Raw genomic sequence first — 15,855 nt, forward strand, 5'->3', positions numbered from 1 at the left:
GCTGGCAGGAACTGTCTCTCCTTCCAGGGGCTTCTGCTTCTTCAACTCAGTGGCCATCGCCTGCCGGCAGCTGCAACAGCAGAGCAAGGCTAGCAAGATCCTCATTGTAGACTGGGTAGGTGCCTGTTCGTAGCACCCTCTGATTCGAGAGCCCTGGGGGAAAGGCCCTGAGCCTGAAGTTAAGAGATGTGGCTTCATGTCTTCGTTCTGCAGTAGCCTCTCTGAGCCTCAGTTTCCCCTTGTGTAAAACTTGAGTGAAGATAACACCCACATCACAGTTGGGAGGCCTAGAGGGGATGGTGTGTGGGAACGCATTCAGCCATCGCAAACCCCCGCAATGGGTAGGAGCTGTCATTTGAGTGTTGTCTTTTGACCTCTATTGGCTTCTTTTGGCAGATCTAGTAACTTCTGCATTTCCTGTACAGGTAGTGATGATAAGAATAATAGCAGATAACATCAGTACACCACTAATCACATCCAGACACTGATGGTTTTACACATGATAGATTTAATCCTGACTATAACCCACTTTAGAGATGAAAGTGAGCACAGAGAGATTAAGTAACACACACAGTCATTCGTAAGTTGTGAGATGGATTTGAACCCAGCCCGGTTAGCTCTAGAGTGCTTGCATTTAACTGCTAAGCTATGTCCCTTCTGCACTGACAGCTGTGAAAGAGACATTTCTAAGCAGATGTTGAGAACGGTGGAGGACCTTTGCACAGTTGAGTCCCCGCATGGTCCTGTGAGTCAAGTGTAGGGCCCAGCTTTCCCTAAGAGGGATGGGGCTGGGCCTCGTGTACCTGCCACTCTGTAACTGAGCTTGGTTTCTGATCGCCTCATAAATTCATGACTTTATGCAAGACAGAGTGGTTCCTGATGTGTGTAACCCTGAACCTTTCCCTCTCCTTGCCACTAACCCCATGTCCACACAGTTACTCTCTCAGGTGGGCTGGCCTGAGATTGGGACACCTCCTCTCCTTCAGGATCTTATATTACAGCCAGCCCTGTCCAGCACAGAGAGGCCGAGGTTCAGAGCTGGGCAGTGGATTACGTGGGGCCACTCAACCATGTGGCTCTAGGAACCCCAGGTTCCTGATCCCCAGTCTGGGGGTCCTGACCTCAGAATGGCCACTGACCTTGAAACCCTTCTAACCTGTCCTGGTCTCTGTCTCTCTGCCTTCCCTAATCACTGCCCATCTCCCTACACAGGACGTGCACCATGGCAACGGCACCCAGCAAACCTTCTACCAAGACCCCAGTGTGCTCTACATCTCCCTGCATCGCCATGACGATGGCAACTTCTTTCCGGGGAGTGGGGCTGTGGATGAGGTAACCGCATGTCAGGGCCACATCCTCCAGCCTCACTGACTCTCCTCCTGGCACTTACTCTGCCTCTGTCGTGATGAGCTGTGTGATCCTGGGTAGACTGCTGAGCCTCTCTGAGCCTCAACTTCCCTATCTGGAAATGAGGAGGCTGGATGAGCTGGGGTGGCAGCTCTAACAAGCTGGTGGTCCCCTTCTGGGACTCTGCTGTCCTCATGTCTCTCTTGCCTCCTGCTTTCCAGGTAGGGGCTGGCAGCGGTGAGGGCTTCAATGTCAATGTGGCCTGGACTGGAGGTCTGGATCCCCCCATGGGGGATCCTGAGTACCTGGCTGCTTTCAGGTATGTCCTCTGGGGGCCCAGAGGGGCAAGGCCACTCTCTCCTGTCCGTTCTCCCAAGAGCACGAGGGTGGAGGTGATCAGTTGGATTGTCAGCCTGTCCCCACCAGTTCCTAGACATTGTAGGTGAACACTAGTGAGAATAGGACACACAGAGAGAAGAACGCAAAAGTCAAAGCGTGCTTTGCAAAGGCATACATTACCAAGAGCCAATGTCAAACTGATTGCTGGCAGATGGGCAGTGGAGTGAGCAGAGCTGGCACATTTAGTCAGAGAAGGCTGCCTGCAGGAGGTGGGCTTTCAGCAGAAGAGCAGAAATTTAAATTGTGGAGAAAGAGAGAAAGCAGATAATGTCCATATTGGGGGAGTAACTTTAAAAAAAGTCATTCTGGAAGAGGGCCTTTGGGATTTGTTCAGGAGCCCTTATATATTTCACACTGGGGTCCCTGCACTTCATTTGGGAAAAGAGAATTCTGGAAATGGATCTTCCAACACTTTTCTGGAGTTATCTCCATGACAGCTAATTCTATGAGAGCCCTGGGCTGGAGTTCTTGGAGTCTTCTCAGAGCCCAGGGCTATGAAGAACACTCAAGCAGACCCCAGAGTTGGATCAGGGTAGAGGGAGGCAGTTGTGGGGGAGGGCTGGAAGAGGGAGAGGATGGAGAGAATGTAGCCAGGTGGCCCAGGACCTCAGAGGACCTAGTTGTCCCCACTCACCTCTCAAGTAGTGAGTAGCTAGGTGTGGTCAACTCAGTCCAAAGGACTGAGCATTTCTAGTCCCTGAAGCTTCATGACCAGAGTCCATCTCCGCAAGGCCATGAGATTACCCTTTCCCTGTGGCTCAGGCCACTGCACCCCACAGATGCTTCCATGCACACACACGTGCACACACACATGGTCATACACACTCCTCTTTCATTCCCTCTGGTGCCCCATCCTTGGCTCTTTTCTGCCTCTTGCTAGTTAAGTCCCCTAGGGGGCTGAGTCCAGGGTGTGTGTGCCAGGGACATGGGTGGCCAGCCAAGATCAAGGAGGTCAGAGAAATCTGCCAGTTGTGCTGGGGCATTGGGAGCCTTGGAGGCCTAAGAACAGGGTGCCCCACTGCAACATTGGCAGAACCGCCCCTGGCAACCCTGCACAGTATGACGATCACCACTTCTTGTGATCTCACAGGACAGTCGTGATGCCCATTGCCCGAGAGTTCTCTCCAGACCTAGTCCTGGTGTCTGCTGGATTTGATGCTGCTGAGGGTCACCCGGCCCCACTGGGTGGCTACCATGTTTCTGCCAAATGTAAGGGAGCCTCAGCTGAGGGGGAGATATAGGGACTGAGAGCCAGGCGGTGTGGGCAGTCGGGAGGCGGTGCGGGCAGTCGGGAGGCGGTGCGGGGAGTGGGGAGGCGGTGCGGGGAGTGGGGAGGCGGTGCGGGGAGTGGGGAGGCGGTGCGGGAAGTAGGGAGGCACTCCCAAGTCAGAAAGGGAAGGTGGCAGTGGCCAGCCCAGTACTTTCAGCCTGAGGACTGGAGTATGGCGGCTGGCCCCCGGGATCTGAGCACAGCCCAGGCCCTTTCTCAGGACCAGGCTGGTTCACCATAGAGGGCTTGACCAGGTCATACTCATGGGGACTTAATTCCAGCAGGCAGGAAGCTCACCCATGGGACTTCCCACCCCAGCTGGGTTGATTCCAGGGGGGCTGGCAGCTCCTCCAGAGGAAGGGGAGAGGAGCAGCACTCTCAGACTAGAGGGCGCCCACTCAGCCCACTGGGCCACAGGGCCCACAGGACAGAAGGAGGAGAGGGTGCAGCTCAGTGAAAAAGACACAGGCTAGAGTCAATGACCCGAGTTCAAGTCCTACCTTGCTGCCACTTACTAGCTGTGGGGCCTTTTCCCAGGCCCTTAACCTCCCTGAGCCTTGAGTGAAGCATACTAGTAGGTTTTGCACGACATTCAATGTGAAAGCACTTTGGAAATAGTGATTGATATATGTGAGTCATTCTTTATTAGGGAGGAAGCAAGCAGGGAAGCCACAGGGGTAGGGAACCGGGTCACCTCTCCACTCCCGCCCCTCCCATTTCTCCCCATCCAACCTCTAGGTTTTGGGTACATGACGCAGCAACTGATGAACCTGGCAGGAGGTGCAGTGGTGCTGGCCTTGGAGGGTGGCCATGACCTCACAGCCATCTGTGACGCCTCTGAGGCCTGTGTGGCTGCTCTTCTGGGTAACAAGGTGAGCCATCTCCCTCCCCTATCCGTGTTTCTGTCAGGCAGGTTAGCCTGGCTCTCCCAGGACTACCCAAAGAGCAGGCAGATGGGATGGCACAGGGTGGGAGTGGCCAGGCCTGAAACGAGGTAGGCGAAGCGGAAGCCTCTGTTCCAAGTTAGGTCCGGGCAGCGTCTCCTGGCCTAGGTAGAGTGTGCTTGTGGCTAGCAGGCCGGGGCCCCCGGGGTGGGAGTGAGCTGGGCCTGTGGGTCCCTGAGACTGTGGCTGATGGACTGTTTTCTATAGGTGGATCCCCTTTCAGAAGAAGGCTGGAAACAGAAACCCAACCTCAATGCCATCCGCTCTCTGGAGGCCGTGATCCGGGTGCACAGTAAGTGTGGCGATGGGACACTTGCTGAGCTCAGACTGAGGGATCTTGGTGGTACCCTGCCCCCCGTGGCCAGAGTCCTAGGGCTTCCAGTGCCAGCCAGGTGACCTGCTGTTGGTCTGGAGTAAGATTCCTGTGAATGACCCAGGCAGCAATGGTGAGCATCCCCGAGAGAGGGGGTGTCGTCTGAGCCCTCCCGATGGACCTAGCAGGGCCCAGCGGACAGTGGCCCCTCAAGGTAGGGACTGGCCTCCATCTCTAGCTACAGTCCTAGACCACAGCCAGGTGAACAGCAACACTCAGGCCTTGTTTGCCAAAAGGCCTGGTTCCCATCCCTCCCCTCAGTCCTGGCCACGGGGGTCTCAGGAGCTCTGCTGGCTTGGGGGCTGGGTCTTAGGATAACCCCCACATTTGTAAAGTACTTTAAATTTTCAACTTCAACTCAATATCTATTGAGCATCTTATGTCAAGACCCATAATCTATACTAGGGATAAAAATGAATAAAATAGATTCCCATATCAAGGGCTGGGTACAGGAGCCATGATGGTAAAGACATGGCTGATTCCTCTTACGGTGGGTACCCCCACACTGAGCCAGGTTCCAGGACATGGTTCCTCACAGCAGCAGGCAGGAGGAGCAGTCTTCTGGCCTGGGCACCCATGCAGAGCGGCCGTGGTGATGGTCAGCTCTCCCACGTCGTGTTCTTCCCACCTCCCAGGCCCTGCTTTCCTGAGTGCTGGGCTGAGCACTGGTGGGGGCTGCATTTAAGTGGGAGGCCCGAGCTTGGGGCTCTGGGAGGTCACTGTGACACAGACCCTGTCTGCAGGCAAGCAGGCCCTCCTGATGCTCTCAGGAGCCCTGCACCTGTGGGGGAATGAGTCAGAGGTGGCCTTGCAGCCACAAGGGATGAGAGAAAGGCTGGACACCTGCTAGGACCCCATCACAGCCATGTTGAACCCACTCTGCTTACCCTATCAGGCTGTGGGGGAGGGGGAGCGAAGTGAGGAGAGGGGCAGGTGGGAGAGTCAACCCCAAGTGGAGGACAGGCCTGCTACTCCGGGGCCCTGGGCCTGAGACACCAACCTCAATATCCAGTCTAGGACATGGTGTGGGGGGGCTTGCTTTCTCTAACCCTTTCTGACGTGGCATCTTACCCCAGGTAAATACTGGGGCTGCATGCAGCGCCTGGCCTCCTGTCCAGACTCCTGGGTGCCTAGAGTGCCAGGGGCTGACAAAGAAGAAGTGGAGGCAGTGACCGCACTGGCATCCCTCTCTGTGGGCATCCTGGCTGAAGACAGGTAATGCCAGACCCCCCGCCCTGGGCCCACGGCCTCTCCACTGCTTCATTCCTCCCTGCTTGAAGACCCCGGGTCCCCTATGCAGCCACCCCAACCCTCCCAGGCTTCCTGACCAGGGTTGAGAGGAAGCTCAGCTAAGGCCCTTCCTGCAGCCCTGGCGCTCCAGCATCCCACCCTTGTCCCTCCTCGCAGGCCCTCGGAGCAACTGGTGGAGGAGGAAGAACCTATGAATCTCTAAGGCTCTGGAACCATCTGCCCGCCCACCATGCCCTTGGGACCTGGTTCTCTTCTAACCCCTGGCAGTAGCCCCCATTCCTGGGTCTTTAGAGATCCTGTGGGCAGGTAGTTGGGATGAGAGAACAGCCTGCCTGCCTTGACAGTCATCCCAGGGAGCCTGAGAAAATCCCTGGGTCTAGAATGGGGACTGGAGAGGATCCTGAGAGGAGGCGGGCTGGGCAGCGACCCCCACAGGGCTCTCGAGAACACATTCTCCCCTCCGGTGTGGGCCCTGGCTGTGGCCCCCATTCCTCAGGACTGCACAGAGGAGGACTGGCTCCGGCTCCGTCGGGCTCACCCTTAACCACTATTCCTGGCTCTGCAAACCCCAGACTTTGCACACAGCCCCGGGCTCCACACAGAAATGTGAACTTGGCCTCAGACAGGCTGGCCCTTCCTAGGCTCTAGGGGCTGGCGGGTAGTGGGAGCCAATAGGTCCCATATTCCTGAGTGCAGGGGGAGTCCCTCTTACCTGCTTCCTCAGATGACTCTGGAAGCTTCCCCTTACCACCGGGCACTGAGACGAAGCTCCCTGACAGCCGAGACTGGCAGCCCTCATCTGGTCTGTGCCCTCGCCAGAGGCCCCCTACATCAACCTCCTGGCGATGCCCTGGTGGAGCGGATGGGTGCTCTGGGAGTCCTGTGCTTCCTGATCCAATGGTGCCAAACCCTTCATCTCCCCCAGAAGCACAGCATACCCCTGGGACCCCTCGACCACTGCCCCTCGGGGAGCCTTCTGTTTCTGGGGTCTCCCCCACCACAGCTCTGACTCCCACCCCACATAGGACTAGCCTGGCTGAGGGGGAAGGGGTGGGAGAGAAGATACAGACATGGTGGAGGGGAGGCTGCTCTGGCAAAGTCTTCAAGGCTTTTGGGGGTCCAGGCCTGGGGTCAAGAAGGAAAATGTGTGTGAGCATGTGTGTGAGTGAGGAGTGTGTGTGAGCGTGTGTGGGGTGTGTGTGTCTTTCCTAGGACCCACCATACCCTGTGTATGTATGCATGTTTTTGTAAAAAGGAACAAAATGGAAAAAAATCTGAACAATAAATGTTTTATTTGCTTTAAAAGTGCCTCTGAAAGGCCCCCCCGGAAGTGAGCAGTGTGCCTTCAAGTGGCTGTGCAGGGCACACAGATGCACGGCACAGTGTGGGTCTGAGTCAGTGCCGGAGGAGGGACCAGGGTGGTCTGGGCTGCAGCCCCTCTAACTCTTTGCCCTTCGTGCCCTGCAGGAAGAACCCATTCTGAACACACCCTGGCTATCCCTGGCTGCCCCACTTTGGGGTGACAAAGAGGAGGCAGCCCTGGGCTGAGTCCACAGAGACCAGCCCTGATATGGTGGAAGTGGGGGTCGGGTGGGGGAGTGGGAATACAAGAGCTCAGCCCCAGCTCACCACGGCATCCCCAAACAGTTGTGACTCAGACACACCTGGGTTTAAGTCCCAGCTGGGAGCTCAGGTAAGTCAAATAGTCTTCTGGGGCCTCTGTTTATCAGTAGAAGGCTCCAGAAGTATACACTGTTGATGGTTCCTTCCTGCTCTGATGCACCATGCCTGATTAAGCATACATTGAGCCTAGAAGAGAGAAGGGGTGAGGCACAGGCCTGGACAAGCTCGCCCAGCCTAAGCAGAGAGGAAGGCGCCAGGCTGGCAGCACCTGCCTTTGTGGTTCTGAGTTGGCCCGGTTTTTCCAGCAGGAAGAGGAGCACCTCATTACCTTAGACCTGGCCCAAGCTCCCAGCAGCCTGGCAGGGTGTGAGGGAAGAGGTGTTAATCCCTTTCCCATCTGGCCTGGCCTCTCAGGTGTGGACACCAAATCCCACAGGGGTTGCTGCAGCTATGCCCGTCGGCATCCTTGCCCTGGCTGAGGTGTGCTAGAGAGAGGAGAGCTGGAGGAGGAGAGCTGAGCTGGTGGTTACCCCATGCCAGGAGGGCCAAGGCAAGAGGGCCTCCAGCCCCAGAGAGACTGACCCTGTCCCCTGCCCTCCAGGGCACAATTGAACTAGGGGAATGGCTTAAACAGACAGCCCGAGAACTGCCACTACCACTCCCTCCCTGCCCACTCCTCCCAAAAAGTCCACCTGTCCCCACAAGATTCCCACCTCACAAGCAATCACCAGAGGCTGATACAAATGGCCGCTGTATTTTTGCTAAAGTGACAGTGACACAGATAAGGCAAAGAGCTGAGGGGCAGGACACATCAGGTGGGAAGGGGGAGACCGTGCAAAATGGCAGTCTAACATAAAATCATCCTTGTAACAACAGCCCCTTCCCTCCCAAGTTAGGTGAGCCCTTGGGCCAGTGTATGGGCAGGAAAGCAGATTTGTGTCCTTCAGAAGGGAAATGTAAAAAGGTGAAAGCTCTAGTTGAAGGGCAGTGAGGGGCTGGAGTGGGAGAGAAGGTCTCTCCTGGCCGGTGGTCTGGGTGCAGTAAGGGCACTCTGAGAAGGCAGAGTGGAAACGCAGGGCTAGAAGGGCATGGGAACAGGTTTGGGGGCTCCTTCCAGCCTCTGCCATGTTGCCCCCTTCCCCAAAGCCCTTCCAGGGGCGAGAGCACATTCCCCATGACCCTGAGTCTGGCCTCATTTGGAAGTCCTCTGGGATCTATGGATGCTTGTGTGTGTGGGTGAGATGGGTGAGGGGCCATGGCTATCTGGCTGTAGCACACTCATGGGAGACCAGCTCTGGGAACAATAGGATGGGGTGCTGGGATGGGGGCTTAAGAGGTCTTTGCTAGATATTCCTGAACTGACCTCCCCAGGTGCCCATCCTGGCCTTGGGAAGAGAGTGCGTAGGGCAGCAGGGATGAAAGCCCTTGCCTGCAGCATAGGTCCAGGCCTCATGGCCCTACCCCTTAACCTCTTGACTTTGTTGCCCTGGCCTTACATACAAAGATTCCTCACTGCGTGCTAAGAAAACAGATCCAGGCCAGGCACAGTGGCTCACGCCTGTAATACCAGCACTTTGGAAGGCTGAGACGGGTGAAATCACCTGAGGTCAGGAGTTCAAGACCAGCCTGGCTAACATGGCAAAACCCCGTCTCTACTAAAAACACAAAAATTTGCCAGGCATAGTGGCAGATGCCTGTAATCCCAGCTACTTGGGAGGCCGAGGCAGGAGAATTGCTTGAACCCGGGAGGTGGAGGTTGCAGTGAGCTGAGATTGTGCCACTACACTCCAGCCTGGGTGATAAGAGTAAGACTCCATCTCAAAAAAAAAAAAAGAAGAAGAAGAAAAGAAAACAGATCCATTTGAAGAGGTCTAAAGCTGCCCTCTGGACAGGCTGATGAGGAGCAACATGGCAGGATCCCCTGTCTACCACACCCAGGTCTCCCCTAAAGGGGACGGGCGGGACAGCTTCCTGGGAGACCACACTGTGTCCTGCTGTGTATTTTCTGCCACAGTTCTGGGGTTCCCAGGGGGTGGGAGTAGCCTCTCCCAACGTCTCAGAGGCTGAGTCCAGGTCCTAAGGACCCCCCCGGGGTACAGAGACCTCACCCCCGGGTCAGAAATCGCTGAGGATGCTGATGTCGGCAAAATCAGCCCGGTAGCGGTGGGCATAGAGGCTGAGCAGGAAGGCCCACTTGAAGGAAATGAAGCTCCAGACACTGGAGAGGTAGTAGCTGGTGGGGTCTGTGAGGCCTGCAGGGAGAGAAGAACCGACAGTGACTTGAGCACGCCCTGCCCTCAGCCTCTGCACTGGCCACAAGGCCAGGGCCACCCTCCCCACTCAACATCCCTGCAGCCTCCCGGCAGCTGAACCAACCCTTCAGAAAGAGATTGTGATGGAGGTTTTAGAGCCATGGTCCCCAACCTTTTTGGCACCAGGGACTGGTTTTGTGGAAGACAATTATTCCACAAAAAAACTGGGGGAAACGGTTTTGGGATGAAACTGTTCCACCTCAGATCGTCAGGCATTAGATCATCAGGGGCACGCAACCTAGATCCCTCGCATGTGCCTCACAACAGGGTTTGTGCTCCTAATGCCCACCCCTGACCTGACAGGAGGCGGAGCTCAGGCGGTAAGGCTTCCTTGCCCTTCACCTGCTATGCGGCCTGGTTCCCAACAGGCCACGGGCCACTACTGTTCCACGGCCTAGGGGCTGGGGACCGTTTTAGAACATTCCAGGGTTTTCAGGCAGGAGGCCGTGGGGATTAGGGAAGGGCAGGGCTGGCCAATCACAGGTCTGTATCATCCACTCTGCTTCCGTGACAAACCTGCTTTAGTTAGCATCAGACTTCAGGAAGAAGGGCCTCTGGTTACTTCCAGCCACAGCCACCAGAGGGCGCGCCCATCCCAGAGCTGGGCAGAGACTAATGGGTCCCAATATCATGGGTGCTTGTATGGGCTATGCACTGCTCAAGACTTCACATCAGTTTCACTGACTCCACCCAACTTGGGAGGTGGGGACTTGTTTTCTCCACTTGAACATAACAAAACCCGTGGCCAGGGAGGTTAAGTGATCCACCCAGTCTCTTTGGAGGTAACCTGTGGAACCAGGATGGGAACGCTGCTAAAATCCCCCCTGCTGTCCCTCCCATGCCCTCTTTCCCTGGGACCCGCCCTCACTCTGATGCCGGGTGATGGCCAGCACGAGGAAGGTGCAGAAGGCAGCGATGGAGACGGCCGAGAAGAGGACACCCACGAAGAAGAAGCCGCGCAGCCCCTTGAGCCAGGTCCTCCAGTAATCTTGCATGTACATAATGTGAGTCACCAGGACCCACAATGCCAGCACCCCTGCAGGAGAGACACATCAGGGCCCATCCCCAGGGTGCTCCAGGGCCCTGTAGATCCACTAGGCCATGCCTATTTGCATAAGAATACCAAGAATATGGTCTTGTCACTCACTCCCTCATAGAATGGAGTTTTCCTTTTCAGGGGCTGTGATATCAGAAGCAGGTAAGAGACTGAGCTGCCTGCTAGTAAGCCCAACATTAGAGAAACCTGCAGAAATACAAAACCCTACCATTCTCTCTCATTTTTTTTTTGTTTGTTTTGGAAAACATGACTCTCTCTCACAAAAATGTTATGTTAATTCATGTTATTTTTAGTATTACTTTAAAATGCTAAAAAATGTTCCGTTTTAACTTCTAATATAGTATATATCAATAGATAAAACTCACATACATAAAATTTGCATGGAGTTTCACTACTTTTCAAGAGTATAAAAGGATCCTGAAAACCAGAAAATCTGCGCCTCAGCAGCCCAGCCTGCTTTCTGGGAACTTGTCACTGTCTACCCTGAGGGCCACGGAGCAGGGAAGCCATGCTCCTGCCCCATGCTCCTTCTCCACCCAGCCCTCAGAGGCCACAGTCTCAAAGTCACAGGGCCTGCAGGGCTCTTCCCAAACTGCCTGAGTTGGTTTTGCAGGATGAGGAGGTCCAGCCATGAAGACTCCAGGGTCACGCAGCCCCTGAGTGGCCTTATTGTTCTTAGCCAGACCTCATGCCACTCCCTCCATTTTGCGGCAAAGGGCAGGCCATCACCACCTGTACCCCCCACCCCGTCCCAGCTTTTCCTGGGCCTGGTCTCTGCGCCTGGGTGGACACTTCCCCTAGGATGCCAGCTGCCACCCAGCCAATACAATACAATACAATACAAAACAAGCCTCTGTGCCAGGCAGTGACTGCTGGTGCAGCCCAGAGTGGAACAAACATCAACTCCATTGGCAAGGGTCCGGGCAGGGCGGTGGATCCCGGCAAGGGACAAATGAGGAAAGAGGCAGAGCCAGCTGCAGGCTCTCAGCTGGTTGGACTGCAAGGTGTGGGCCACTCAGGCCACTGCATCCTAGGAGTCAGGAGGCCTTTCCAAAAGGCAGCTGCATACATGCCACTCAGAGTAGTTACCAAATGTGCACAGGAAGGATAAGCATCTGGTTGGGGAAAGTGGTTATCTCTGGCAATGGAGACAAGGAAGGGAAGTTGATGGGGCGGTTCGGGTGAGGAAGTGCTTTGAGGGAATCTATGCTATTTTATCTATGCTATTTTCTTAGACTGGGTGATGAATAAAAGGGTGTTTGTTAAATTGTCTATCCTTTTTTATGTGCCTAAAATATTTCATAGTTTTTTTAAGGGGGAAAAAGGCAGGGGGAAGCTAGTCACCATGGAGCTATGCTCTGGTTACCAGCTCAGAGGCTGTCCCAGTTCGGCTGTCCCCAGGCAGTCCAGTGAAGAACAAAAATCCATGAGACTCCAAGCCAAGAAATCGGGAGCCTGGCACTGCTGTGTCCCAAAGCCTTGGTGTTTCCACATCTAAAAATGGGTGGGCCCAGGGGTCCTGGCAGTTTGGGTAACTGGGCCCAGGGTTCTACCCTAGTGAGGGCGAAGGCCTACCAAGCCTACAGCTTCCCTTAGTTCCTGCCACTGTTTGACCCCTCGAACACTCTCCCAGCCCTGCCCCTGCCCACCTCCACTCTTCCTCAGGGGGTGGGGGCCTAGAATGTGGGTCCCCCTCCCACTGAGATCAGGGTGGGCCAGGACAATCTGTTCCTCCCTACCTATTCTGGATGTTGGAGCGGGCCAGAGGTGGACAGGACAATCATCTCACAGCTTCCTCTTACCTCCTACAAGATCTGGATTTTATACCAGCCACCTTTCCCAGAAGTCCCTCCCACTCCTCACATGTGTCCCATGTTTTCATTGGAGGGAGCTGTTTGGTTTCTTAAAGGGCTCTAGGCACAAGGCTTGTTGTCACTGAGCACACTCAAGGAACAGTCTGATGGGCACCTGTCTGGAACAGGTCCCCTCGCCTTCTGTCTCCTCATACCACAAGGGGTTGGGGAAGTTGAGCTCTAAGATCCTTTCCCACTCAAAGATTCTAGAAGCCAGCTTGGGAGAAAAATAAGGTCAGAACAATTCCTCTGTGACTCAGCAGTTTCTGGGTTAGGAAATGCTGAAATAGGGGCCCGTGAAGATGCCATCTCTTAGTCCACTGATCACGATCCAGTGGTTCCCCAAAACTCCCACCCCCACGTACACGCATGTACCAAAGAGGGCTGACAGCAGGAAGGAGAGGAAGACAGCCATTTGCGGTGTTTCAGGGCCTGTTCCTTGTTAATAAGCAGGCATGGTTTAACCACCTCTCACCTTCCCTCAACCCTGCTCCAGGCCCTACACAGAGGCCTCCCCTCCAGATAAACACACACCAAGTTTGGAGGCAGGCCTGCTGCCCACGCCCTGGCTCCTACCACCCTCCTGGGAAGGGAGCTCTCCACCAGCCCTACCCAAGCGGGTCACTGAAGGAGGTGGAGCCCCTCACTGGTCCCCTCCCACGCATCAGGCAGGAGGCAATGTACCTCCCTAATGCCCTTCCTTAGCACACCTGGGGACTCTAGGAAGCCTGGTTTGTAAAACTAGGGGTGGAACGGACAGGTTACCAACCCCAACTAGCTGCAAGCCCACACCAGACCACACCATTGCTCCATCCTACCTGTTTCAAGGAGCAGAGCCCCTGCTTGGCCTCTGGGCGCACAGGCAATAAGCTAAGGGCAAGGAAGGCATAGGGTAGGGCGGTGAAAGCATCCCCAGTGGCTGGGCTGGAGGTGAGGAGACAGGAGACACCTGGGGGATCCCACAGGGTAAACGCAGACAAGAAGGACACTGGGCCTAGGTCAGGCCCCTCTACTCCTTCCTAGGAGGAAGACAGTCCTGGAGCTCCAGGGCTCTTGCTCACAGCTCACGTGGGAAAAACCTACAGCTGTTTAGACTCCAGGAGCACCTTTTCTTTTTCCTCTTTCCTTGGTCTACTAAACCCAGAGCAAGAGTCTGTGTTTTCCCCTAGGGCTCCCACAGCAAAGCCAGACCAGGTAGATCCAACCCACACCTGCCCGCCTCCCCAGGAAAAACAGCCTTGCTTCTGCCACTGCCTTTCTCCAAAGCCACTTCTTCGAAGGTGCCCATTAGGATGGGAGAGGGTGTCCCCACCCGTGAACACTCTGCCCACCAGATCCAGGAGCTCCATGACTCTGCTCCAGAAACCGGCACACCCAATCAGTCCTTGCCTGATCCAACATGGGAGAAGGAGCACACTGGGGCTGCCCTTGGGTGACTCAGCAGATTCTGAGCTATAAAATGCTGAGTCAGAAGTAGGGTGCTCACAAGTTAGTAAATCTGCTGACACTTTACCCCTAAAAGAGGAAGAAGGCTGACTGGCCACAGACCCTCTGAGAACCCACTCATGGTGGGGAAGGTCAGAGGCCCAGGCTTGGCAATCCCTCTCGCTGCCACCATCCACCACCACCACTACCAAGCAGTTTTGGCTCTTCCACCGCCACTGTCAAAGATCAGACCATCAGGGAGATGCCAGGACCCTACTCCAGCTGGCTGCTGCCCTGGCACCTCTCTCTGAAGGCAGCTCCACAGCTGGCCTGCCACATAGGCCAAGGGAAGCCTGTGGGGAGGGAGAGAGGGCAGCGTTGGGTCGGAAGAAAATCCCAGGCAACTCCCTAGAGTATAAGAAAGAAGGCCTTTTCCACAGCCCTCTAGGAGGCAGCTGGAGACTCAGGGAGTGGGCAGCACTGCAAGATTTCAGATCTGGAGGGAAGTCAGATGTCTTTCGGGGACATCTCCTCCCACTCCTAATAGATGAGGAAACTGTGGCCCAGGATGGGGTCAAACGGCCAGGTAGGGCTCACCTCCACTTGCACCAGGCCAGACTCAACACAACCCGCTGAGATCCCAGGCTGGCCCTCCCTCCTCATCCTTCTCTCGCCTTAGGTCTTAGCAATGCAATCACAGGGCTCTGACGCCGCCTTCCAGAGGGGAAAGCAATAGGCCCAATAGGAAACAAAAAAGTGGCAGGGAGAAGTGAACCTTGAAAAACATGGAGGGTGGCGGGGTGCAGAGGGGAAAGGAACTAGGGCTCTGTAGATAATGCGCAGAGATGGGCCAGGTGTCCTCAGGAGCCCACAGGTGGTGAGGCAGCTGGGCAGGCAGAGAACACCCTAGCCACGGTACCCACCCCTCCTTCTTGGTGACCCAGTGCTTTGTTGGCATTGTGCAGGGTGGGGCCATGTATGCCCCTCTTCTAAGGCATTAACCCCACCTCATGCTGCGACTCTACCCAGGGATGGCATTCAGCATGCCCCGTGGCAGTGAGTAAATTAGTTATTTTTAGTTATTCCATTTAGGGTTCTTTTGGCAGAGGATTTTAGTAACGGAATATGATCAGCATATGTAAAAGTATTATCCTTATCCGTATTTTCTTCCCAAAGTCCTTTCCCACACATATTATCTCATATAGCTGTGTAATCCCGAGTAAGCAATTTATTTAACTTCAGGCCTCAGTTTCCTTATCTGTAAAATGGACATCATAATAATGCCTACTTCTTGAGACTAATGTAAGGATTACGTGAAATAACGGAAGCAGGTTGCCTACATAGTGCCTGACACGTAGAAAGCATTTTTTTAAATGTTAGAAAGTAGAGATAACATTTTTCATCTTCATATCAATTCTATGGCACAGAGAGGTTAAACTGCGATCCCAAATGTGCACAGCAAGGAGCACTGGTCAGCCCAGAGCCTCCATCAGCGCACCGATGCTTCCCCTTCCCTCCCAGAAGCACAAAAAGGGCGGCTGGGCTGCAGGATTTGGCAGACCTTGGCTGAGGAGCCACAGCAGACGGGTGGCAAAAAGGCACCAACATGGGTGGAAAGAGAATGTCCAGTTTCTATGAGATCCCTAACACGGTCCTCCCGGTGGGTCTCAGCAGAGGGCTCTGCGGAGGATAGGGTACACACTGGAAGGAGGCAGATGGGCTTCCCCAGCCACCCCTAGCCCTCTTCCTTTCCCACTTCTCTCTCTGCCCTCACCCAATACCCAGGGAAGGGGCGCCCGGGGGGCAGGGGATCCCTCAGAACAAGCGTGTGTGTGTGTGTGTGTGTGTGTGTGTGTGTGTTTGGAGATAGGAGAGGACCAGCGCCGCGGGCGCGCGGAGGGGACACTGTCGTGGGGCAACTGGGCGGAGGGCGACAGGCAGTGTGCCGGGACAGATAACCCAGGCGGCGCGGCAGGTCTGTGCAGCCGGCAGTGGCGGGCC

General features: G+C 55.2%; 2 protein-coding genes across 4 annotated transcripts in view; one reads left to right on the plus strand and one right to left on the minus strand.

Moving 5' to 3' along the window:
- HDAC7 (histone deacetylase 7) overlaps positions 1-6,889 on the plus strand; it is a 38,357-nt gene extending 31,468 nt beyond the window's left edge. The window contains exons 19-26 of the mRNA XM_011987675.1: positions 28-115; positions 1,213-1,332; positions 1,569-1,666; positions 2,837-2,955; positions 3,755-3,888; positions 4,168-4,252; positions 5,410-5,548; positions 5,741-6,889. Of these exons, the coding sequence (XP_011843065.1) occupies positions 28-115; positions 1,213-1,332; positions 1,569-1,666; positions 2,837-2,955; positions 3,755-3,888; positions 4,168-4,252; positions 5,410-5,548; positions 5,741-5,786 (829 nt within the window). The 3' untranslated portion in view covers positions 5,787-6,889. The remainder of the gene's footprint in view (positions 1-27; positions 116-1,212; positions 1,333-1,568; positions 1,667-2,836; positions 2,956-3,754; positions 3,889-4,167; positions 4,253-5,409; positions 5,549-5,740) is intronic.
- Positions 6,860-15,855, minus strand: part of SLC48A1 (solute carrier family 48 (heme transporter), member 1) — a 24,146-nt gene continuing 15,150 nt past the window's right edge. For 2 of the 3 annotated variants that reach the window (XM_011987673.1, XM_011987674.1), the window contains 2 exons: positions 10,388-10,555; positions 7,941-9,459 (listed from right to left, as the gene is read on the minus strand). In XM_011987673.1, coding sequence (XP_011843063.1) covers positions 9,323-9,459; positions 10,388-10,520 — 270 coding nt within the window. In that variant the 5' untranslated portion in view covers positions 10,521-10,555 and the 3' untranslated portion in view covers positions 7,941-9,322. Of the gene's footprint in view, positions 7,394-7,940; positions 9,460-10,387; positions 10,556-10,945; positions 11,524-15,855 lie in introns of those variants that run through there. The other variant, XM_011987671.1, reaches the window with a different exon arrangement.

Source organism: Mandrillus leucophaeus, unplaced genomic scaffold (assembly GCF_000951045.1).
Source record: "Mandrillus leucophaeus isolate KB7577 unplaced genomic scaffold, Mleu.le_1.0 Scaffold313, whole genome shotgun sequence".
Lineage (NCBI taxonomy): Eukaryota > Metazoa > Chordata > Mammalia > Primates > Cercopithecidae > Mandrillus > Mandrillus leucophaeus.